Here is a 26828-nt window from a genome sequence, read left to right as displayed (position 1 = left end):
GGCAACTGTATAATTCATACAACACGTCTTGGCATCCAAGCTCTAGCTCTAAACTGCACAGGAGAGGAGCCAGACCTCTCCAATGGTAAGGATTTCTCGCTTACTCAGTATGGAAATGGCTGAAGGTGGAATCCAGTGAAGAAATGAATTCATGTAAGAAAGATCTAAAGAGCAACAGTTCTCACCTTTGTGAAGTCCCATTAAAAAAGGTGTTTGCCCCTGCACGTGTGCATTTGTGTGTGTACGCGTCTGTGTGTGCATTCACAAGTGAGCAGAAATTCAAACACTCAGATCATTATCGGGGCAGAAAGAAACCAATACCTGTCTTTGTTAAGACACATCAGGTTAGTGCAAGAGATACAAAGAAACGAAGTATTTATTGTCAAAAGCTTTTCTACGAATCACTCGGCATCATACAATGAAGACATGGTGGCTACAGAGTAGAGGGAGTCTCTCTGTTCCCCTCATCCTTTATACACGTATTTGCTCACTGTCACAAACCCACTGTTGTATTTTTTAAATGGAGTTCCTTTCTTCAATGAGATTGGAAAAGATCATACAGGATCTGGCAGAACAGATACATCCTATTAAACAACAGAGCAGTTACAGAAAGGAGACCTCTTTCTTTAGGAAAAAAGCTTTCTTTTCCTCCTCATTCCCTTGCACTGCCATAAAAGGGTTCTCCATACAAAACCAGGCCAACAAACCCCAAATACCTGATTAGCATTTTCTCAAAATTAGGAGCCCTAGGATATGCACCAATATTGATATATGCACTAATATTTTCACTCGGCTTCCACAGGATAAATTCTAAACAACGTGGTTTAAAAAACCTGCCAGCTGAGACAACGTCTGCACTACAACTACCAACCTGCTACATTGAACAACTGAATCCCTGCTGATAACAGTGGCAAATGTTTTGACAGTGTGTCTCAAAGTTATCTGCAGAACTTTTGATTCTGTCCTGCATGCCCGTTTCCAGGCTACACACCAGCTGAGCCTGGCTCTCCCACATGCTCTCTCCCTGTACACACACACACATGCACACAGAACACACCGACTCACATGGACTGTGCTATTTCCAAAAGTACTCTGCACATTATTTTGTGCTATGTCTTACTGGCACTTCAGTGGCACCCTGCCCCATCTTTTTATTGCCTTTCCCACTGTTGTATTTTTCTCTTTATTCCATAATCAAACATTTGTTTCCCCTTTAATCTCTATGAAACATGATATGAGTCCTGACTCACGGCCAACAGCACAAAGGACTAAAAAGAACTGTTTATAACCTGCCATGTCAACATTTCTGCTCCAAGATGTTTTTCCTTTCTACTGGTACTCCAGAATTCTGTTGAACCTTTTCCTAGTTTGATGTTCTATTTTCTAACAATCTATATTATCATCTATACATGAACTACTTCTATGCACAGAATGTTTTAAGTATGCATAAATTTGTATTGTACTGTGGCAATAAGACCCCGAAACATCTTCTTATCATCTTTTATACACACAAAACGACAACCATCCTGAACTTCAAATGCATTTCTCATTCACAGTCTGCCACAATTACCTGCCTGTTCAGTGCCACTACCTTTCATTTTTGTACTCCCAAGCAGCACCTGGTCTAGTTCCTTCCAGTATAGCTCCATCATTTCTCTTCAAATAAAATTTCTCTTTGTTTTGCAAAAAAGCAAGCTCCCAGCTGCACTGCTGGAACAGAGGACAAAATTTCTCACTGTACCTCTTCAGTAAAAGAACTGAACTGTTCCTAAACACAGGAAAAAGACATCAAAATATCAAACCCCAGTTTAGCCAAAGGAAAGACACTTGACAGCTATTCCTAAGATTCACTGTTGGTGACCAGTCTTTTTATAGACAGTGGGATGTAAGAATTTAGATTCTGGATTGCCATCTGCAGTGGCTGATTCATGCACACACACACTTCATTACAGCATTGCTGCTGAACACAGATTCAGCTTTCAGTGATGCAGCTGTGAACAGGGCAGCAACACCACATTAGTTTTGGTAATTTACTCTGAAAGAGACTTGGAACCAGATCCATCCAATTAATTCTACAGAGAGGCCCTAAAAGCAGGCTGAACTCCAGTATGTTGCCAGCTGTGGCACACGACTGAAATTTCTCTGTACAAATATTTGCCACTTTAGTGGGAAGGCTCTCAAACTCCAGAATTCCCTGGCAGACATCCTGCAGGCATCTATCTCAGTCTCGTTTCCTTCTCACATCCTTGCGTATCTTTCTCTGCATTTCCTATTCCTGCAGACTGAACACATCCCCTGAATGCAGCTGCTCTGTTTGCCACATACAGAAAAGAGTTTTATACACTGGGCAGTGTGCACACAACTGACACAGCAGCGGAACAAATATGGAAGCACAATAGCAGATGAAACCAACTGTTTTCCCTCATAATGCTTTCTTGTAGTCCAATTAGTGGAATCCTAAATTAAGCAAGATTTCAAGTCAGTCACTGTCTGGCAGCCTCACAGCACCTCACTATAACCAGTTTTAAGACTGCAGGATTTCACATTTTACTATGAAAAGAGGTTTTAACAAAAAAAGAGTTCCAAATGAAGTCATCCCCAGTAAAAGGCCTCAGGAAAAGAGGTAAAGCCATCCTTTTTCTCACACCAACATTTTTTTGTGACAGTACTGCCCTCACATGACTCCAATCAAAAGTAAATATTCCAAGACATCTCTGAACACAATGGACAGAGTAAAAGCTATGGCACTATTAATGTGAAAGTACAGATATTAAATAAAGGGATAGAAGACTATCTCTTCTGTGACTGGACAGAAGAAACTTTTAAGTTAAATTAAGAAAGAAATTGGCAAAAGTAGCAGAAGAGGAAAGGCAATACTACAGAAAAATGCATTATTCAGAAGAGCTGCCTTCCTGCTGTGAATTTGATTCTCTTTCCGAGGAAGTGAAGAAAGGAGGTGAAAAGGAGTAACCTAGAAGAGGATTTTGAGTGCCATATCAAATGGACAGTTATATTTTGGCAGCTACCTTTTGGACTAGAATTCATGTTGGGCCATTAATCACAACTGATCTGTGCACTACAAAAAATGAGGAGGGAAAGGATTTAAGGAAGATGTCCCTGCTTCCAAGTAAATGTGCTATAAATTCCCGTAGTCTGAATTTACATTTACAAAGAAGATGATTTCCAAGGAATATGTTCTTTGTGCTATTTAAGGATGATAGTGCTTTATAACTCAAGAGCATGCCACATAACCAGCACATATCATGTACAGGGGAACTAAATAATTCATAGTAAGAGGCAGTTCACCTATGATCAAAATGTGAGACCAATCCAGGGACTCTGTTAACATCTTGAAGAAAAGAGAAAACTACCATGTTACACAAAATTAAGTTTCTTGGAATCTGCACCAACAATTAGGAAGTTCTTTTCTGTGATGAATCCCGCAGGCACACACAGAGAAACATTTAAGAAATCTGATACTTTACATATATGCTCATTGTTAATATCTGCTGTGTTCAAGCAAAGCACCTTTATGTTATTTTAATTTTCTCAGAATGCCTCACTTGTTGCTATTACCACTGATATTAAGGATGCCTAAGAAGCTCTTACTCCAGGGATGATCCTCTTGGTAAAGGACATTGATCATACCCATCTAGTGATATGTGATACAGTCTAGCTTTCACTGCCAAGACAAGGGGAAGAGGAAGGAACTGCATCTGCAGAAGAGATGTCCCGACTGTACATCTTTCTTTGAGAGAGGCTCCACATTCCAGAATGAAAATCCTCCTAGTTTGTTCTTTCAGATGGTGAGATAGCTTCTTTCACTGGTCCAGCTGGAATAAAAACTCTCTTCAGGAGTATAAAACATTCCACAGCTATAAGAAAGACTATCTTGTTTAATTTCAGATACGTTACTATTTGAGACTCTTGAGTACCATAGAATGAGAACTGCCTTTATTTCTCTAAATCCGTCATCTCCTAGAACACCTATCTCAACCTCCCCATCAGTGCCACCCACGACTCTAACCTTAGCCCATTAGGATTTGCTGTGTAGTGTCTGAACTTTCCACTAAAACGTAACAATGCACGTTGATGAATGAACCTTTAGTCTTCTTTCACACTGACACTTGTATGGTGCTGCCTCTGGCCTGGGATGGTTTGAGACACCTGCCATGGGCAGTACTTTCAAGGGTCACTCTAAAGCTGGTGTTCTGACTGGTGTGTTGACAGTACATTCCCATCCAGTCAGGAAGCAGGTCCATGTGTAACAGTGAGCTAGTAACACTGAAAAGTCCACTGGTTTGGTGGTCATGATGCCAACGGGATCTTGTGAGCAGGACTTATGTGTTACGCACTCCCAGAGATTGTTCCAATTCCTGTCGGCGCTGCTGGATCTGAAAGAAAAAGTACAGTTCAGCAGATTCAATTGTTCAGCGGCAGAAGATGCATTTATAAGCCAGCAGTGTGGATATTTCTTTCATACCTTGCAGTAGAAATATCTGCTCACAGCCTCTTGAGACCATGGCTCATGATAAAATTCGGCTCTGCGTTCTTCCTCTGGGTTTCCAACAACATCAGTCATCACCTGTGACAAAACCAATATAGCTCTTCTACCACATAGACAAACTTTCAGATTTAGGTAGAGTCAAAATTTATCTACATTATTACATAAAAAATGTTCAGAAGTGTTCTCAAAGCCCAAAGCAAATGGACGATGTGTGCGTACTACCAAAACAAGATCACAGAATCATCAAACGGTTTGTGTTGGAAAAGGGACCTTAAAGTTCATCTCGTTCCACTCCCTGCCATGGGCAGACACCTTCCACTAGACTAGGTTGCTCCAAGCCCTGTACAGGGCAGTAGGGGGTTGGAACCATTCTATGATTCTATAAAAAAATAGAATTCTGATGACCAAGTCTCCAGCATCACAGAATCAGAAGTAAATACAAAGTCATTAGCACATTTTGCAGAGCAGTATTGTGCAACCACAACTCTGAAGCCAGCAGGGCAGAACATCATGGAAAAGGCTCTTACAGGACTGGCTGTCAGTCAGGGAAAACTCTGAACAACTATTCTATGTGTGTAACTAGAGAAGCCCCACAAGACTTTTGTTTGAAAGCTCCTCAAGGCAAAGGCTGCTTTATTTAAACATTCTTTCAGATGCCATCCCCTTTTGAATACAATGTAAATAATAATAATCATAATCTCAACAGTAGATTTTTGTAAGACTATTGACTAACAAACTAGGCATTTACATATGAAAGACACAATGATTTTAATAAAATAATTTCATGGATTCATTAATATGACTGATTTTGAGGTATCTCAATTAAAGACAGAAAATGTGAAACTTTATGAAAAACAAATAATTCGTTTTTGCTGTCAATCAACTGAACTTCTTTACATTCCATTTCTTGCATATCTCAAAGATAAGCTCAAAGGCAGCTGATATTTAACCTGCCTATTTCTTAAATAAGATTAAACTCTGAACTAACAAAACACCCCAAAATTGTCTTCTTGTACTATAGGATGCTCCTGCTGAGTTTTATATAGCTTTGACTTTACAGAGTATATCAACACAGCCCCGCACTTTGATCTTACTGTCTGACCACAAATCCACCTACCACGCCCACCAGGCACTGCTGTTTCACTGGAATTGGAATACAACCTGAACTGTCTTTCCTGCATACTGTCTGCTCTGGGATTGCAGTACTCCACTAACTGTCTTCCACCAATTATCCATCCTGGATGTTTGGCTATGCACTCTATATACATTTAGATAAAATTCTTCCATTCTGGTTCCACTATTCATTCTTTTTCAAACCTAGCTTACCTTAAGATCCCTGCTTTGGGACCGGAGAAGGTCTTGGATGTATCCTTTGGGATCTTTGGAGAAACTCAGCATGAAATCACGTTGTATTTTTAGCTGATTTATGGACTCAATTGTCTCATGAATCTGACAGTAAAAAAAACCAAAATACGTTACTTAATTTCTACCATTCTCCAGTGACCTTCAGGTCATCTTTGTACTCCTGGTAACGTACAAAGGTGACAATTCTATACTACAGACTTGTACAGCTTCCTAGGGCATTTTCACTTCAAAGAGCAACTTAACTGCAATCCTGACACTACATTTTGGTTTCACTTGTACTTCTGCAACACAAGTAGGTACAGGATTCTCCTTCCCTTCCTGCACTGAAATGCTGCATGGCTCACAGAGCTAAGTCATGTCACCATACAAAGTAATAATTTCCTGTGTAGAATCACTCTCTCTGCCTAGTCTGGGATCTCTGGGGAAAGGTGCTATATAAATATGTCTTTAAACAGTGCCCAATGCAAGAAAGCAGTTTTTCTCCTGGTTATCATCATCACCATATCTTCCATATCCTATTGTAATCCTTAAAATTTCTAGCAACTTCTTGATCAAGTCCATGTTAAATGAATGGCCATGACTTCTAAACTTTTTCTTAAGAGAAGGCATAGTAAAGTCATGCTGGCTGCAAAAAGAAGTGGAGTGTGAACAGTGAGAAATCGGGAGTACAGAAGGTTTATAGAAAATGAATCATATATTCAGAAGTATTATGAAGGAAATGATCGTTAACTAGCAGGGAAGAAGGAAGAATGAAGAGAAGTCAGGGTCCTATAATGTTCCTGGATATCAACATCAAGTATGATCAGTAGGAGGACAGTCAATGAATGATCTGCACTACACACATAAAGAAGCAAATGTTTGCTACCCTGTTCTTCTAACATTCTAGTTTGATATAGTAAACCTATCTTGTTTAGTTTCATGCATTCATCTTTTTTGTCAAAGCAGCTAAGGGGGCCAAGCACATGGGAGAAAATAATCCTCCTCTGACTATGCCATCAAGGCCACTAGTGTAGGCACTACATGGTAAGTTAACAAAAGTGAGCTGCTGTCAACTTAAAATCATTCCTTCTTTGGGAAAATGCTACAGCTGTGTGGAGTGAACTCCATCGGCACCCGCTGAGTTCCCAGGAGACGATCTGTGTCAGCACAACAATGCAAGGCACTGAAGGGTAACAGCAGCAGCCTGTGCCCATCCACCCAGCAGTGATTATAACTTCTCTTATCACAGCTTGCCCTGTGCTCTAGCAAATGCTCAAAAAAGAGGTGAGACAAGGCACAGGAAAAGGTGAGCTGGACTGTAAACAGAATATCACCATGCATGCTGCTTGCAAGCTTATATAGGCTGGGAACCAACTGACTGAGCAGCTGCCCTGTTGAAAAGGACCTTCCTGGAGAGTCATAAAAGAAAAGATGCTGCAACAGTTACCAGAATCCACGAGGATTGCTGGTGTCCAGACCCCCTTTAAAATTGCACCAAGATCAGAGTTTAAACATATTTGTTTGTATCAGAGGTAAACAAACAGAAGCCGTGCCTTGCTCTGAGAAGCCACTTTTGTTTATTCCTTACCAAGCCAAATCAGACATTGATACATGGCAGAAGCTGGCCAACAGTGACATGAACCCCTAATACAGCCTGCAGAGCCCACCACTGCCCTAAGACAAACACTGTTATCTGAAGTGCACATGATCCTCTTTCAATAACACTTAAAACCACCAAAATGCTCCAGGTGATCTTCCTGCCATGCATGTTCCATATTTGCACCTACTGTAGAGAGCTGTTCTGCAGTCATGGATACAAATCCCACACCCGAGTATGAGATTCTGCCAGCTTTGCTTTAGCAATTTAGCAAGATATCACGACCCCTCAATAAAAAGTCAGTCATACAGTTCAGGTGGTTCTCGAATGTCAGGGGACTCATTACACTACCTGTGAAATTCTACTTCTATCACCCTGATAACCATGATCAAATGGATCAAATCCTGGATCAAATCCTGAGTGGGAACACCACTCACCCCCGTGTATTCCCACTGCATGTGGCCAATTCACCCCTTGAAAGCACATCCCCTTGAGAAGTCCCTGTCTCAAGACGTTACTGTCTTTGACATGTGACACCAAACCCTATGAAGCTACACAATGAGCACATGTACCATGGGATACCTTACTACTGGGCTAGTACCTTGTTGTCCAATGCTGTAATCTCCTGTTGGTTAGCTGTTGAGAGAAGAAAACTACTCATCTGGCCTTTTAATGGGTCTTCAACTTCTACATCTATGTCATAACACGCCGTCTTCTTCTGGTCGTTGGGATCAACGCTATGGAGAGTACAACACAAGATCATGAAAACAGCCAAAATGAATCAGAATAAATATCCATCCAGCCCAGAATACACTCTTTGATAAAGCCTGTTGCAGATGCTGGGAGAAGAGTGTAAGAACAGGGTATCTTTATATATACGTACATTCTAGTATATTCTCTCCTCTTTCGTCCATCGGATTTCACAGATTTTTAAGCTGGAGCTTTTGTCCAGACCACCAAATTTAAAAGCTACTGATAGACATAGTCTTCATTAAATTGCCTAACGTCCTCCTGAGACCTATTAATAAGCTAAATACCAGTATCTTTCTTTGGCTTGTCCTGTCCTAAATTTATATTTAATTTGTTGGCATTTAGACTTAACGTTTACTTTATCTTTAAAGTTTCTTAACAAACAGTTTTCAATCCCGTAGTTGGTAAATCAGACTTCAGTCATTGTCACACATAACCACCATTTCCTTGTCATCTTTCTCTAAGCAAGGACTACATATCCCTGAGGACTTCAGCTCTTTTGTGGTCTATCAGAGAGGTCACTGGGTTATGATTGATGACAGTATGTACACAGCTATCAAGGCGCATGGCAGCCAAGCTGCTTCTTCATTACTCTGTTTGATACATTGAAATTAATCAAAAAGCAAATTTTATTTTCATAATCTATGTAATATTTAAACTTTATATCATATTACAAATTTAAAATAAAGGATCAAATTTTAAGCATATTCAGAAACATTTGTTGTCAATATTCTGTAGAAAATCAAATCACTACATTCAAGTAACAATAATGTTTAAACACCTAGAATAAGAGTTTTGACCAAGACCACAAAGAAGCTTGTGACGGATTGAAATACCTAAACAGCAAGACTGCAATCCCCAGAAGTCTCTTTGTCCCCCTTCTCCACACACAGTTGTCACTTAAATATGGCACGTGCTTGAAGTGCCCCGGACAGCTGAAAGCTGTATTTTATCTGCTATCCAGAAAAACATCTGTTTTGACAAGGATGCGAGAGCTCAGTATCTTGGTCACAATGGCCTTCTCTGAATCCAGGCATTCTTTGCTGTACATCTCTGGAGATCTCTTGGCTCCTTGGCATTCTCAGGATAAGACTAACACCCAAACAGCTGACCCAATCCCAACAAAGCATGCATGGACTGGCCACTGCATTTGAAACTGTAATGCTGTTGTACACTTTACATGAGAGCTCAGTGATTTACAGGATTGCCCATGATGTACAACTTCTTATTTCAATTCCTTTTTTATCTCTTTTTGTGGGTTCAAACTCTCATTCCTGTCCCTTTAGGAAAGAAATCCAACCAACTCTCTCAATGGTACTTCTAGTAGAAATAAAAATAAAAGTTGTTTTGCATACCTCTAGAGAATTGGTGCCATTCTACTGAAAATAATTCAGAATTACAGAGACTAGAATGACACAGAGAATGAGCATGCAACAAAGTCCTAGGTACTCACCTGGAAGTACTGAATTCTGGTGCCTACTACTACAGCTGTTTCTGTACTTTATCTAGTGAGTGTTTTGCACATGACAGTGTTGAGCTGACTGACCAGCTTACCTGATGATGTGGTTTATCACTATTGGATCTGGTGGCAGCAGCAGGTTAGTGAGTCTCTGAGGAATTTCAGAAAACTTTAGCCGTGGACAGTCAAAGATCTGCAACACAATAAACAAAAAATGTTGTCTGTCCAAAACCTAACTTGCAATTAAATGAGAAAGTAAGAAATCAGCAGCTCATAAGGAAGGTGATTTTGAAAACTGTAATTCCGGTTCCTTGCACAGAATAAATTTTTGGTCACTTCTGTCCCTGTAAACTGCTGCTGTACTTACATCTGGGCTCACAGAGAGATGCATCAGATGATGACAATTTCAGGTGTTCCACTTTTGGTTTAGCTCCTGAAGGGCACAGGATATTTTAATGGGACATAAGGATCAACTGTATCAATAATGAGAGAGAAGCAAACACTCTCTTTCTCACTGAGGGTTTGCAGCAGCACATTTTAAAGAAAATTTTATTATTTTTTTTTTACCAGAGGAAACATAAAAACAGCTTGCTTTTTTTTTCCCCAAGGAATGTTTCCTGAAGTATTTTGTGGTAAAGAAAAATACAAGAAAACATTTCTGAATTTTAAAACTATTCGCAATTTATTTTTTTTAAGATTAAGGAAAAATAAACTCAACGTGGTACTACATATTTTTAACCACAGCCTGAACAGCCTCTTGAAGGAACCCACCCCTTTCTGAACAACAATTCATGGTTACCGTCTCTTCACTATGGTCCAGAAGCTAAACAGAATCATGGACTCATTGAATATCTCAGGTTGGAAGGGACCCACAAGGGTCATCAAGTCCAACTTCTGGTCCTGCACAGGAAAACCCTGAAAATCACACCACAAATAGGTACTGACTTCAGAAAAAAAATTTATTCTGAAAAGGATTAAAAGCTGTAGGTTTTGGAAATTTTCTGTGAGTAACTGCAGTACATTGCCATGAATCTAGAAACACTCCTTGCACCTGGAATTTTCAGAAATATAATTATTACCACCTTTTTTTCCTACTGGGATTTTTAATGCTCTGAACAGGTGAACAGGTTTTTTCTCTGAAGGTATTCCATTTAAACTGCTTTAACCCTCCCCCGCCTTCTATATATTAACATTTGCCTTAAAACATACCCTTATGTAAAGGTAATCTATGAAAACATTGAGGCCTATGCAAATGTTAGGGAAACTATTTTCACCTGATAAAAGAGATACACTACTTGTAGTATTGTATCTATAGAGACAAGCTTTGCAGCTCCAGAGACAAAGGACAAAGGCAGGGTTGAAAAGAAAGGACTATGAGGTTGTAGGACAGACATACAAACTCAGATGCTGTAGTTCCCCAGATACAGTATCTTCTGAAACCTACAATTTTCTCGGTGAGAAAGTCAGGGAATTTGGCAGCAGAAATACCTAGAAGCCACCTCTGACTTTTGAAATACCTTTGAACCTTTTTTCTCGCTTTCACTTATAACACAATGGATTTCAAATCTCCTTGTTGATGTAAACAGTGTTTCTAAACAGAAAAGGATCCATCTTCATCAACTCTAAAATTTGTCTGATTTGTTGGACTTGCCTGCATTCAGGAATTCAGCCAGCTAGTTTCTAAAGAACAAGGAAGTAACAGGATCTACTGAGTCTGCAGCTCACTCTTTGTTTCAGTTCTGAATTCTGACACTTGATAGAGATGACTGTAGAATTCCCACCCAAAATCTCCGCATACCAGCTACATCCAATCTGCTGTCACTGCTGGCTCAACACTTCTGTCAAACTCCTAACATGGGTGCCCAAGAGACAAGAGCTTGAAGAATGGAAAAGGGATCAAGGATACACACTAGTTAGAGGAGGGTGGGAGCCCGGAAACTAAGGCTACATGGAATTTTCCTAAAACTTCTCACATTCCTTCTGAACTGCAGTTAATGGTATAAACTTGTAATCCCTGGCTTTGAAGGCTCTCTGGTCACAGTGATACTGGTGTTCCAGGTAACACATTCAGAAGTATTTTTTTAGATACAACCACAAGCACACCAGTGCACGACTCAGAAGAGCTGGCACAGCGAATGAGAAGACGTATCTAAATGAATGGAGTGAGAATGTGTTATGTACTGCTCCCCTAGCTTCCAGCTAGGACTACGTTTTTTTCCAGGAGTTATATGACTAAAAATATATAGTCTACAGAAATATTATCAGACTGGAAGGCATTACTAACCCAATTCCTTTGCCCTCCATCTCTCAATCTTGGAGTATTAGAGTGAAAAACAAAAAAAACCTCATCATGAAATGTTTCATTTGATGAATGGGATTTATATTCCTAAGCACTAATGCCAAGTTTTGAAAGCAAGATTAGCTAATTAGGACAATTTTGCCAGAGACCTAAGGAAAACAGAAACATTCAAATCAATCCCATTTATGATTTAAATCTATGCAAGCGCTGCATTCTTCTGCAACTATTCCAGCTTAGCCAGCTCTTGCAGGGTGTGAGGTTCAGTCTTCTAGAAAGGCAATCAGCTACTTCCCAACTCTCTCATCTGATTCATCTTCTGAGAATGAGAAGACATCTACCAGGTCTGATGACATTCCTGAAGAGTTGTAACATAAAGGAGACCTACAAGCTAATAAGCCCTTAATGAGACACACAAAGAGAAGGTGGCTTCAGCAAGTTCTTATTCTAGTGAAGTTCTTAAACGGAAAATTAAAAAAAAGTGAGAAGGTCCTCCCGCTTATCAAAAGTAAGATACGAACGTGTCTATTTTTTTAGACAAAGGATCTGCTACAAATCATGTAAGCCTAAACCTAAACAAAGTCAATTAAGACAGTGACAGCTCAGATACCATTATCTTTACAAAATAAATATAATTGTATCTACAGAAAGGGTGGAGATGCTTTTAAGTAGCCTTCTTAGTTAATTCTAGAAGTCACTTTGAAAGACAAAAAGTCTTAACATGCAGCTTTCAAAATATCATGCAGATCATTAAGGGTACTCTATTGTCTGAAGCAGACTTAGGAAAAAATGACTTTTCTAATTATGTCTTCCATGTCTTCATGTTCGCTTCATGAACAGCAAAAGAGAAGGGAAGAAAACGGGTCTACATACGATTTGATAATCAGAATCAGCAGATTATTTCATGTTTCTTAGTACAAAATGATATACTGGGGGAAAAATTCCACCAAATCAATACAGAAGTCCTCCTTTCTGGAAAGCCTACAGCTTCTGTGGGAGTGCTGAACCACCAGACGTGGGGGATTTTGACAACACTGGCACATTGGAAGGGTGCTAATGATATTACTTGTAGTGCATGCTGAAAGCCATTCAGTGCTGAGGATACTGCAAATCATTAAGGGAAGATAAAAATTAGTAATTTTTATTCCAATTCCAACTCATCCCAAACTTGTGGATGGATGTTATAGTTTGCTTCTAAAGAGCTACTGTGCCCAAAAAGGAGTTACCTGCTGGAAGTATTTGTCACAGTTGATGTATTCCTTATCGTGAGAGTCCTGCAGCTTGTTAGTTTTGATGTACTGCCAGAGTGCCTGGATGATGGCCGAGCGTGTCTGCGTGTGGATCCCCAGCAGCCGTGCCAGCCGTGGGTCCAGCTTGAACTGGGGGGGGCTGGAACAGGAAGAGAAGGAGGGGGCAGTGGAGAGGAAAGCAGACAGACACACAGGTATGAAGTTTCAGTATTAATTCTCAGGGCACTCTGCTCCTTGGGAGAAGCACCCCATTCAATGGTAGAGATTGAAAAAACACAACTTTGCATTTCTGTATCCTACTGCTGATGCTCTGGAAGAAGGAAGGGGGACACTGTACCTGTGCCATGCACACAGACTTACCTGTAGCATATGCTTTAAATAATAACAACTTGCACAAAGACTCAGGAAACAATTCTCCTTTTCAACATTGACGCATAATTTTACTGTAAAGAGTGGGAGAAGAAATAGAACAACCCTTCCTCTGAACTACTGGAGGTTAACTACAGAGGGAGAAGGAAGTCATGATGATGCTTCCACTGTTGTAATGACTGCTCAGCTGCCTTACATCAACAAACTGTCTTGGAACTCTGTTTTTTCAGGCATGTTCCCACCATTCTGGTGCATACCAGAATATTTACCCAATCACAACCAGTCAATAGAATATATTTCTTCTTCTGACCTCTGTGATACAACTCAACTACCCTGGTCTGCAACCCTAGTAATACAAATTCCCTGGATAATTTGGAATTACAAAGATGGTTCAGGTACCACTGAACTAGCAAAAGCCACTCCTTTGAATTTTTTTTAAAGAACCACACATGTAACTCGTGTTCAACTTATCTGACTATTCTCTAAGAAGCCAGAGGAGGAAATGCATATTCTTTCTGCAGGTGGGTAATAAAAATACTAATTATCATAGTGCCAAGACCTATTATTTTGCTGGGCTATATGAGAAGCTCACTTGATGTGTCCCCTTTAAATCTTAAGTAATCTATCAGTTGGGTATCATTCTAACTTCAGTGGACCACATGACATTCTGAGCCCAAGTATATTGTTTTTTGATGTGTGTGACAGGATGAATTTGCTCTGTTGCACTGTGTCCCAGTGGCTGCACTGACCTGGTAGTCCAACATGAGGAGTAACGTGCATCGCACACTGACATCCCCGGGTCTCTTCACCTGGAATCCATCCGTTTCCTGGGTCGTGGGAGTTCTGTGCCACTGACAAAGGGAGAAACAAGACCATCAGCGTTTTTTTCACTGATGTCCATGGAGGTGCATCTTGCACAGCACATCGTGCCAGAATAAGACAAGTACAAGCCTTCTGAAGATTTGGCAATTTTAAAAAGAAACCCAACAACAACAAAACCAAACCACAACACCCCCCCCCCCCCCAGATGATTTCAATTCAGCTCTAGTGCAGAATCTGTACTGCTGTTACTCTTTACTTGATAGGAAAAATGTGCATGATTTTTTCATCTTTTCACACATTCTGTTCAAGATGTGCACTACATCACTACTACATCTATGTTTTCGGACTAGATTCTGTTAGCAAACATTCTTAAGAAGAATGGAATTTTGAAAACCTTGAAAATACCTTAAATGAGATAACAAATACAAGGTCACCTAAACAAGGGAGACAACAGGCACCTGGGTTCTTATGTGTGCCACTATCACGTGCGTATATGAAGTGTGCACAACCCTCTCACCTCCACAAGATGGTTGTCAGGTCCATAAAGATCTTTGTCCAGTTCTATAACCAAACTCTTAAAAAAAGACGAAAACTTCCGTTTCTGTTTGCTGAGCTGTACAAGCAGAAGAACCAGATATGTTTAAGGCTATGTCTATTAGCTTGTGTCCTAGGCTTCCTTCTCAGTCTCTCTCTTTGTCTTGAACATTAAATCCCATGTAGACCACAAGTGCGGTCACTCTAATTGAGTTTTCCCTCTGACAAACACAGGATAAGATGCAAAAATCTCAACAGTGGTGGAACAATAAAACAGAACGGTAGAGAAGATTTCCCTGACTCTCTTAATGTTATTGGAAAGGACTGGCTTGTCATGTGAACATGGCACTCGTGAGAGCAGGTCCAGAGAAGGGCCATGAAAATTATGTGAGGGTTGGAGCACCTCTCCTGAGGACAGGCTAGGAGAGCTGGGGTTGTTCAGCCCAGAGAAGAGAAGGGTTTGGGGGGTATTTAAAAGGGGCTTGTTAGAAAGATGGAGAGAGACTTTTTACCAAGGCCTGTAGTGATGGGACAAGGGGCAATGGCTTTAAAATGAAAGATGGTAGGTTTAGACTGGTCATTTTTTACTCAGGGGGTGGGGAGGCCCTGGCACATGTTGCCCAGAGAAGCTGTGACTGCCCCACCCCTGGAAGTGTCCAAGGTCAGGTTGGACAGGGCTTGGAGCAACCTGGGATAGTGGAAGGTGTCCTTGCCCATGGGAGGGGGTGGCACTGGGTGGTCTTGAAGGTCCCTTCCAACCCAAACCATTCTATGATCCTAAGGTCACTGTATACCTTTCATTTTAACAGGTTGGGGTTTTTAAATGAACGCTAATTTCTTGGTCTGATTTATCAGTTAATAGTAAATTTTACAGATTGATCATACACTAGGTAAAACTATTTCCTTTTACATCTTGTCTTTCCATTTAATTATCAGCATTCACTGTTTACTCCACAGCTCATACTGTCTACATTAAAAAATGGAAGGTTTATAAGCACATAATCTGACTTTCCATAGAATATAGTCTATCGGATTCCAATTTATTTCTTTGTATTTAATGAAGATAATATTTTATTAAAAAATGCCAGTAATTGAAAAGATATTTTGTTCCAATAAAGAATCTCTTTTTTTTGTTAAAATATATGCTCTAATTTTTAAACTGAATTTGTCTAACTTCAATTCCCAGATGTTGCACTTTGTCACCACTTCATCCTTCAGGAAGATTATGATTCTGATTCATGTACAGTTACCTCTAGACAGCCAAAAGCCTTGCCCTCTCCATGTATGCAAGTTCTTAATCTGTTTAGCCTGTAAATACTCATCTTGTGAAGCCTATTCAAATAGGTGACACCTTTATTAGGAAAGTCCAGCCTTCCCCAAGGAAATCTAAATCCATCACTGAGGTTTCTGAGGACTTCATAATGATAAAACATTTCTCCCATCCTTGCTCTCACCATCCATACATCATAGTGTTCTCCCTAGGAATATGAAGTACTGCCTTCTCCTTGTTATCCTGCTCTTCAGAAGATGCAATGCCTGCTGTAGGCCTGACTTTTCATACCTCTTGTGACCTGAACCCTGTCATCTCTTTTAAGGGAATCATCTCAGCCCTCTTCTCTCCACCTCCCCCTACCTATCTTGTCCTTAAGTCTGTTTCACTTCCTGCTGCTCTCCCCAGCACTCCCATTAGGGCCTTATCCCTCTCTCTGGTTGGACATGGTGCCTTCCCAGCAGCAACAAGCCACCACCGCCATTAAGAGATGTCTTGTCTCTGCTGGTGTCCCCACCACCCCACAGGACAATCTCTAGAGCCCTGCCAGCCCCAGTGAAGCACAGGGCAGTCATACGTCATCCAGGAGCTTCCCCTCCACGCGCAGCTCCCACGAGGCAATGCTGCCGTCGGAGTCCTCGGCATCCGACTTCGCAGGATTGAATGTGTTGGAGATGTAAAGTCTCAGTTTCCGCTTTTGCTGTTGCACACACAGAGAAAAAAAAAGGACAATTCCAGTTAAAGTCCAAGACCTGAGGAAGCCACAGGAAAGGTGACAGTCACACATTTAGTAGAGAATCTACATGTTTAGTACAGTTGCACCAGGTTATACTAGAATAAGAAAATATACTGAAAAGCTGAATCTGAAACTTCCTTTCTTGGCTATACAAACATACTGAAATTCGCTGTAAGTGGAGGAAGACAGGAGGTTGCAGGGCCAAGCCCAAGAGGCAATACATCCTCTACTTCTGGATTAGATACTTGAGAAATTGTAAGAAAAGCATGATTTGATGTCCTTCCTGGTTGGAAGGTCCTAGCCGGACCTACCTAGATTGCTAAAACTCATCTGCAAACCTCTTGCAACATGAATGCCTTTCAAAGCTGAGTCAGTTCAGATTTGTAAATGACAATCACAAATACAGCTCATGCTGCAAACCATCTGCCCTGCACATTTCTGCCCATCTGCATCCTACAATCATGCAGCATCTGGTAACAGTCCTCCTGCAGACACACCTGAACACAGAGACACACCCCCCCCTTGTTGCCTTACCCTTCACTTTAACTTCCCTCACGTTCAGCAAAGGTCTCAGCTCCACCCTGCTGTGAGACCTGAGTGGAGGGAGGCACTACACTTCATTCCTAACCCAGGCACTCAAGTCTGTGAGAGATACAATCATGCCTACCTGTTGCCATTTTTACAGGCTACCTGAAGTTTCCAATCACTGTGGCGGCTTTTGGCTGTGTCATTTCTCAGCACTTTTCCTCCCATGCACCACGTGGAAAACCCAGCCATTAAGTCTGATGCACAGATTCCAGACAACATATTGCCAAAAATTACTCTGGGACTCTAATCTCCAATATCTATTTATAATACAACGACAAAAAGGCTACAGTTGTCAAGTTAACGCAGAGAAAACAACCTTCATACAATATAAGAAAGGAGTAGTCTTGTAAAGCTTTCACACTCACACATAGGAGAGAAGGAAGTTACAGACAGCATGTTATAGAGCATAATCTGTCATGGAGGAATGGGAAAGGAAGAGATTTATGGCTGAAGAGGAACAAGAAAATTACTGCATTTTGCCAGATCTGGAGAAGACAGTGACAGGAAGGTTTGACAGAAATGGAGTGTCAGTTGTATGCACTGACAGGGAACAGGATCTTCCAAAGTGCCATGAGTCCAGAAAATGACAGGTCGGCACAGGTAAGAACAGGTAGATAGGTAGAAAAATATTCTGGGAATCTATATTCTTTCTCCATCCTTTCCCACGAGATTTCTGTTGCTAAAATGCTCTGTCATAATACCTATTTTTTTTAATGACCCAGAATCTCTGTTTGGTGTGGTAGACTTGTGAAGGACTTCACATTTCTAAATTCACAACTCTTCAAATTATCTTGTCCATTTTATGAACCATTCCTAAATTTTATCCCCACCTGGATTACTGGCAGAACTGCAAGTCTTCATAATCTTCATAAACAGCATTTTCACTTAATAGTTCCTCATAGATACTCTACTAATATTTCAGGTTTATATCGCTCATTCTATTTCCTCTTCTTTCAATTTCCAAAGACATTATCTCCATTCTCCCATTGCCCTGGAAACTCCTTCTTTCCTCATATCTCCCAATATCCAGATAGGAACTGTGTCTGTTTCCTCAGAAGTCTGACATTTCATCACCGAGATAATCCTCTGCAATAACATCCTTATTCAAATCTGAGTATTTTAGATGTCTCCCTTTCTCCTAGTCTCCAGGCTCTAGCTGCCTTGTACAGTCCACCTAAAACCAAGTTAGTAACAACATCCAGCTCCACGGAGAATGTCCACATCAGAACTGGAATATAGAGGCGTCTCTCACCCAGAGCAGCAGCAAACAGATATGTCAAAGTTTGTAGAAGAAACAAAATTAGTTAGGTAACTAATGAAAAAAAAATTGAACAAAACCTTAAAAATATCCAACCCAAAGCAGAAAAATCAGTGACTTGGTAGACTACACAAGTATCATGAATACTAAAAGGAGCTAGACAATATTTACTGAGTTCAAAACTGCACTGACAGGTGAAAAACACATGTAGACAGTTCTATGAAAACTTCAACAACTACAGCAAAAACAACCAACAAAGAAAGTGAAACAGAGGTTATAGAGGAATAAAATGGAAAATAGTATGCACAATAGTCTATAAAATCCACTATAGCAGTTTATTTGGTAGTTGTATACTGTACTTTCTCAGGAGAGAATGACGAGGTGTATAAGAACGAGCCAATGTGGGTGGTAAGAACAAGCTAGGTGCACTAAAAAAATCTTCCTCTACAGTGATTGGGAGAACTGAATTTTTAACCTAAGAAAACAAACCATTAATGAACTTGAAAGACATATTTAAAACATAGACTGATTAAAGAAGGAGATTAGGTGTTTGCATTTTCCTTATCTCACAACGCAAAAAGCAGAACACACAAAATTACGTCAGAAATGTTTCAGAAAAAGTGCAAATCTGAGTGCAATTCCTCAGTCATCTTAAAACCTGAAAGCAGGGAAAGAATCTCAATTCACAGAACCAGGGAGAGAGACACTGTGATGGCAGTCTGATGCTACTACTCGTTTTTAAGCTAAAAATGGAGAACCTGGGAATAGATCATTTGGTCTGAGAAACTGCAACTCTACACAGGTCTGGTGAACTCAATGTCCCACACCAGTCCCCAGCAAAAGAGTGACGGTCCCTGGATGACAGTCTCCAGTTTGCAGTCCTGCATATTCCCTACATCACCTACCTCAGACAAATTCAAATTTTCCCCAGGATTACAACCCCAGTTTGGGAATCACTGTTTTAAGGCAATTACAAGAGCTGTGATAAGAGATGGAAATGCAGGGATAACTTTCATTGCTGTTACTAATGCTCCAACCATAATAAAATGAAAATACTTAACATCAGAACAACCCAAATTTATCTAGACTTAGCTCTAGTTTGATAGGTCTTGACTTTCACAGCTGCTACATGCTAGGGCTATTTATACATGAATTTGAAAAACATCTCTTTGGTCATTCTCTAGATGTTAAGTAACTGAGTAATTGATATTTAAGCTGTATTTGCTGAACCCTAGGTGGAGACAGAATTTTCTGTCTACAGTTCCTGTAGTGTTGTGTCTCTTATACTGTTCCCCACTCCAGATCCTGAATATCTCCATTGCACAGCTTACGGCTGGGACCTCATGTACCTGTTACTTCCCTAATTAAAGACTTTGCCACAGACTAAACAGATTTATGAATGCAAGTCCAAGTCTCCAATCATTTTTAAATACGTCCACATTCCTGGCTAGTTTAAAATAATGTTCTGCCCATATCAAGAAGCTACAACAAATTACTCCTTCTGAGTCCAATTTAGTATATACAACACTTTGTGACAATGAACTTGTGATTTAAGCCATCCACATTTCAGTTTCCTATCTATCTAGGTATGTTAACGGATCTTGTTTCTTTTTTTCTGTTTCAATATATCAGTTGGAAAAACATCAGGAGTTAAAGCGTTCTATGTCTTATCAGATACCTGTACAGTGACAAACACAACAGAATCTTGACCTTAGTTGGGCTGACACCCATCACCCTGGTACAAACAAGAATGTCGGCTTTACCTCACTGCAGACATATAGCTGCAAAACCCTTTGCAGCTACCCCTGTACTACAGGATTTACTAGATGAATGACTATGAGCACCCTATACAGCCAAAAGAACTCAAATTTAAGGTGTGAAAAGAAATTCTTCACAATGAGAGTGGACAAACATCGTAACAGATTGCCTGAGGAGGCTGTGAAACTTCCATCCTTATGGATTTTCAAAACTCAACAAGGCCTTGAACAACCCTATTTTGAGCAGGAGGTTGAACTAGATAGCTTCCACAGTTTCTTCCTACCTAAACTTTTCCATAATTCCATTGAATAGACTCAAAAAACTTAGCAAAAGACCATTTCAGTGGGATATTACGAAGAGTGATGTGCTGGACTTGATCTAATGGAAACTGCAGAAAATGTCATCCATTCTTTTTCTGACATGAATAATCCTTTTACAGGATATGTGTACATTTTTGCAGGATCTTTAACAATTTTTCTGTAAGTAATTCTTCCCATCATATGTTCAGTTATTCCACAAGTTCAGCTTTTGACTGAATTAGAATTGGAAATTTAATACATCTCTTCAGCACACCCCTCTAATCTTTTATTTTCTTGTTTTTAATCATTCTGATACAAAATTTCAAAATCAGTGTTTATTTATCCCTAAGTTATTATTCCCCTTATTAAAGGTTTTCAGAAGCTAGAGCTGGCAATAACCACAGAATTTTCTCTACCACTTTTCCATGCACGCTGATCCCCAGCTGCTGAATCTTCGGAGCTTTGTCTGACCCACTCCAAAATATTCCTGTAACAGGACTTTTATCGAAAAGATCATTTCACCATTTAATACAAGAACTATTTCCCCACTCAACACAGTCTACAAATTTTTCACAACATACCTTCATTGGCCTCTTCAGCGCTTCCTGAATATCCACACGCTTCCGCATAATGGTCTGGTCCAGCTTGCGTTCAAAGGCCAAGAGATCCATGTAGGCCTGGGACTCAGGAACCAGCTCCCGGATCTGAGAAGGAAGCAAGGAATATCCAAGCACTGGAAGCACGAATCTGCCACGTTCCAGAGCAGCAACACTGACCCATTCCGTGCCCTCAGACAGATGTGCCCAGAGTTGTTCTCCCTCCAGCAGTTCCCAGACAGTGAGGCAGGTCTCAGGGGCATGGGACAAGCACAGACTGAAGAGTGGGAGCACAGAACTGAAGCTAATGGATTCTGGAAGACTCCAGCTAGATTCACAAGGCCTGAACCATAGTTGCTTTTTTTCAAGTGAGGCTTAGCTACCAGCAGCCCAGGAGCCACTGCTGTCAGCAATCCAAAGTCCAGTAAATTTGTCCTGCTCAAACTAAAAGAGTGCTGCATCTCTCTAGACTAAAAAAAGAGGGGATGTTCATCTGATGTTAAAAAAACAAGTGTTACCCATTGTAAGTAAAAACTGCCACATAGGATGCCAGCCTTTGCCAGCTCATCTTCCTGGCTGAGGTGGAATTGACCTTCACACCAAAGTTTCCACATGATCAGCTATCAGGTGTCAACCTATGATCCTGCCAACTTTTATTGATACTTTAATACATTAGCTAAACTACGTTAGTTCTATTGACAAATATCCTTTTTATTTTCTGTTTGATGGAGAAGTCAGTAGAGAAGGGAACATGAAGTAGGCTGGAAGGAAGACCTCATGATCCGAACTTAGAAATGGGCAAGTATACCCTTAAATGAAAAATGTAAATAATTAAAATAAATCTATGGGACTGCCTTGTCTATTTCTACAATACTCACCCTAACTGTCACCTACATAACTAATATATTTATATTTTTAAATAATACATTTAACTGTTAGAATACTTCTATAGGAATTAAAAGTCAGTTGGTATTCCTGTTTTGCTTTAGAATCAGAAGTCTACAGTTTAAATTTGTTGTAAGAGACAAACACCTATGTGAGAGACACCAGGCACACATCTGTTCACTGTGTTCTGCAAGGACATGAGAACTCCTGAACGAGCTCATCCCAACAGTCATCTCTTCTAGCATTGCATCTCTGACAGTAGTTGAAAGTTGCTGCCTTTAAGTACCCATAACAGTTCGAGGCTCAGCATTTCAGAACCTCACCAGGCAGTGTGGGAGGAACTACCTCCTTTTGCTCATTTGGAACCTGCCACCACTGAGCTTCATTTGATGCCATCCCTGTGCACAGATGGGGCAGCAGTGGTCAGGTATTCCCTAGGCACCTTCTCCATACATGTTACAGTTTTTTGTCATCCCTTTCTTAATAATTTTCTTTTCCAGCCTGAAGATGAACAACTGCTCCCTGCTGTATTTAGACTGATTAAGATTATCAAATAAATGTCTCTTCCAACCTACTTCTATTTGTTTGTTTTGAGATACCTGCCCTGTTTACAGCAAGACTGACACTTTGGAGAAACCTAAACCACAGAGCCAAAAACTCTGTTCAGCTTTAACTGAACCATTATATTTCTAACTGCTCATATGCTTTCTCAAAGTGTTAGTATTAGCAGAATAATAAAGGAACATGAACATTTTTAAGAGCAAAGCACGAAGAGCAAGCATTCCCCTGGAAACATCAAGGAGTTGCCAGATAGCTTGCAAAGGACAGCAGTGCTTCCTCCCAGTGAGTACAAACCTCTGGACCCAACAAAATACCCCAGTGCTTTTATCCCATCCCACACTGATGAAAAGATTCCTCAGTTCCTTGCCTGAGGAAATTAATTGTGGTGTACTGCAGTCAACTAAAAATTCTGGACTGAGAAAAGAGTTTCAGGCCTTTAACACTGAGTTCCATCAGAGTCAGTTCATGAATCCCCAGTCTCATGGTGATGCAGGGAGAGGCCTACACAGCCTTTAGGATACAGGCTATATCACACAGGTGATACAACCTTCCCAGCTGGTTTGCAGGGTACTAGAGCCAGGATCTAATGAGGTTTCTAGTAAGTTTGTAGAAACAGCAGTAATCTTCAATAAATATTTCTATTCCACACCTTTACATCTTTTACCACATGAAAGTGAAATGGCATTTCCTATTCCATTCCTATAACCAAAATGCATGTTAAATATTAAAAAGCACAAACACTTTAAAATCAGCCAAAGACAATACTACATATAATTCCTTGAACTGCAAATGGCCACAGGTTGGGAAAGCATTTGAGAGAAGAATTGTACTTGCTGTGTTTGTACTCTTCTCTAGGGATGTGTTGTGGTCACAGCAAAGACAGGATTTTGGGCTGGACCAGAGGTTTACTCAGGCCAGTTTTGGCAGCTCTTACAGTCCTTTGGTTTCTCACTCTACTATTGGAATAATCTTTTAGAGACATGATAATGTTCCCATTTCATATCCTTTCCCAATTTCCCCTCAGGAAAATCAAAGGGGAGCCCCAGCAGTATCACATCACAATGAAGAATTTTCTTAGGTTTTGGTAGACCTTAGCTCCAAAAGATAAGGGTACTCTTACACTCCCAGCCAGTAGTACATAATTAATTTTCAGTTTTCTTCACAGGTAACTGAACCCCAGTTATCTGGGTGGTATTTCTTCTTGCATGGTTTGCCCTAAATGAAAAGTTCATAGCTCCGTGAAAGTCTCCGCTCTTCTTCTACTAAAGTTCTAACTACAAATGTGTTAAGAATATTTCGACATTTGAATTCTCCATTCTTGCCTTCATCTATTTGAAAAAAACTCCAGAAAGCACCTATTAGCAGCATCTCACTGGCTAAGGTTTTGAAGCATGTCTGTTACACCTTATCTTAGAATTACAGAGATAATTGGAAGAGATTACTAATAACATTAGTAAGATAGTGTCTTTCTAGATGTTGGGGTTATTTTTTTTCTTATTGTGAAAATACAAATGTTTCAAACTTTTAAAAATTAGTAAGAACAGATTATTATTAAATTATGCACTTTTATCCTTGATTTCCAAAAGTTTATTTTTATTGGTGGTGACAAAGGAATGGCAAACTTGCAAGTGGGGGCACTGAGGAGAGTGTGGAGGGAATGACATGATGGAAGAGGCTTTCACGATTTCCTTGTAGAAGTAGCACAATGTGGGGGCCCCACCACACCTGTCTGTAAAACAGATGTGCAAGGCTTGCAAGACAGAAGCAGAAACTAGGGAACAGCTGCACCACTACAAATTCTGGGACATGAACAACATCATGGGATAGCGTCTACAGCTGCCACAGTACAACAGCTTGGAAGGCAATGACAGCAGGCTGCAGGCCAGGGAAGACAAGAAGAAAGCCTTCTGCAAGTGGATCAGCAACAGAAGGAAGGCTCAGGAAAACCCAGGTCTGGGTCTGGTTCTGCCCCTCGTGTCCAAAGCCCTGGAGAAGGCCATGGCACTGTGTGCTGTCTTTGGCTCCACTGCTCCTGGATAAGTCCTGGCCTCAGCCCTCCCAGGGCCCTGAGCCCACATCAGTCAGGGCAGCAGGGCTGTTCAGAGGGACCCTGACAGGCTGCAGGAACAGGATGGCAGCTTAATACAGTAAAGGCGAAGTTCTGCTCCTGCCATCAGAACCTGAAAAGACTGAAGACCCTTCAGAAAAGGCTGCTTCTGAGTTTGCTGACTGAGCTGCAACACTGAACACATGCAGTGGAATGCCCAGTAAAGCAATTTATCTGTACGGGCGGGTACTGGTGAGACCACAGCTGCCAATGACAGTGACCCAAACTCACTGCAGGTAAGTTAACAAAGTCATCTCCATGAGCAGCAACAAAGAGCCAAAGATGCCAGGTATAAAGAACAGGAATGGTGCTGGGGCTTTTATAATGTAATCTGAATGTAAGAAGCAGAATCTACAAGTGACACAGGATGGGGAAATCAGGAAAAAAAGAAGAGCACAGGATATGCATCCATACCATGGCAAACTGGGAGAAAGAAAACAATACTAATTATTAAAGGTAGTTGTACAATCAAAAAAAATAAAGGTAAAGCCCAGAGAAGCTGTGGCTGCCCCAACCCTGGAAGTGTTCAGGGCATGTTTGGATGGGGTTTGGAGCAACCTGGTCTATGGAAGGTGTCCCTGGCCACGGCAGGAGGTGGAATGGGATGAGGTTTAAAGTCCCTTCCAACCCAAACCATTCTGTGATTCTATGGCATAGCTACTGCATGGGGACTCTCACTGCTTCCCAGGGAAATCTTAAAAGGATTTAGGAAATGGTAGGGGAGAAAACAATAGTCCAGAATAACACTGTAGCCTAACAGGTCAGTGCAGTTCTAAATACATGAGCAAAAACACCTGGAGCAAGATTAAGGATTTTACAATTACTGCCATGCTTGATAATACATTAATCACCAAAAGAACACTAGAGTCATAAATGAAGAAATCTACTGACAAACTCAAGAAAACTCCACAAAATTCTGAGAAAAGCTATTGAGAATATTAGGAGACAGGAAAACATCCTCTATAATACAAAGTTCCATAAAGTAAATCAATTGCTTCACTTACGAGTATGTATCTACCTATGCAGAAAGAAAAAATCGTTTCTTTGCCTATCAAAGTGACAACATAATGATCCTGAAATTGTTTAAGTTCAGTTCAGAAGTAAGGTGAAAATTTTTAGGAGTGAGTGTAGCCAAATACTGAAAAAAATTGACAATGACTGCAGGGAATATTTCATCGGTAATGATTTTCAATACTCTAAGGTCTGTCTTGTATACCAAAAGCAAAACAAAGTAGCAGTAAGTTCTCATGATAGGGTTGGACTTCAGATTGTCTAGTTGTATGACACTAAAAATAAACTAGTAATTTTTTTTTTCCTCCCAGAAGATCAAATATGTGCTCCTTCTTTTCAGAGTCTTCATAAGAAGGCTTGCCACTCTCTAGTAAAATAAAAAGACCTCTTAATACAACTATTAGGAGCTGATATACAAGTATGCAGACCATAAAGAACAGACAGAATACTGATAGGAACTGACAGGAAAAAATCAGAGTCAGTGATAGAAAATCTGAGCTTAAGCTGGAGACAGAGGTTTTCTTGAGCTGCGCTCATTGCCCCTGACAGATCCAAGACCAGAGGTGTAAGGAGGAACAGATGTGAAATTTTACATTTCTGCACAGGACAAAGCCATCTCCCACATTCACAACACTACATGGACAGACTACAGAATAGATCTCCAACATTCTCCTACTGCAAACAGATTAGCTCTTGATTCCTGCCTGTTGAAAAAAAACTTACAGTAATCATTTCTGCAGCTTCTGCCATCAGAAAACAGAGAATCTGGAAAGTGCATTTTTGCCATAGACAGTTTTCTAGAGGAGGTTGTTTAGGTTTTCCTTTGCATCC

At 40.5% G+C, this 26828-nt stretch overlaps 1 protein-coding gene across 4 annotated transcripts in view; it reads right to left on the bottom strand.

The window, feature by feature from the left end:
- Window positions 1-358: 358 nt before the first annotated feature.
- The window catches only part of SMARCD3 (SWI/SNF related, matrix associated, actin dependent regulator of chromatin, subfamily d, member 3), a 67160-nt gene continuing 40690 nt past the window's right edge, over window positions 359-26828 (bottom strand). For all 4 annotated transcript variants that reach the window (XM_027669658.1, XM_027669657.1, XM_027669659.1 and 1 more), the window contains exons 4-13: window positions 21419-21541; window positions 16776-16898; window positions 14912-15007; window positions 14322-14423; window positions 13180-13341; window positions 9753-9850; window positions 8050-8185; window positions 5834-5956; window positions 4484-4585; window positions 359-4394 (exon numbers count right to left, since the gene is read on the bottom strand). In XM_027669658.1, coding sequence (XP_027525459.1) covers window positions 4341-4394; window positions 4484-4585; window positions 5834-5956; window positions 8050-8185; window positions 9753-9850; window positions 13180-13341; window positions 14322-14423; window positions 14912-15007; window positions 16776-16898; window positions 21419-21541 — 1119 coding nt within the window. In that variant the 3' untranslated portion in view covers window positions 359-4340. The remainder of the gene's footprint in view (window positions 4395-4483; window positions 4586-5833; window positions 5957-8049; window positions 8186-9752; window positions 9851-13179; window positions 13342-14321; window positions 14424-14911; window positions 15008-16775; window positions 16899-21418; window positions 21542-26828) is intronic.

This window comes from Corapipo altera, unplaced genomic scaffold (assembly GCF_003945725.1).
Source record: "Corapipo altera isolate COAL_440 unplaced genomic scaffold, ASM394572v1 310, whole genome shotgun sequence".
Taxonomy (NCBI): domain Eukaryota; kingdom Metazoa; phylum Chordata; class Aves; order Passeriformes; family Pipridae; genus Corapipo; species Corapipo altera.
Note: the sequence above shows the minus strand (reverse complement) of the source record. Positions and strands in the feature narration are given on the sequence as shown.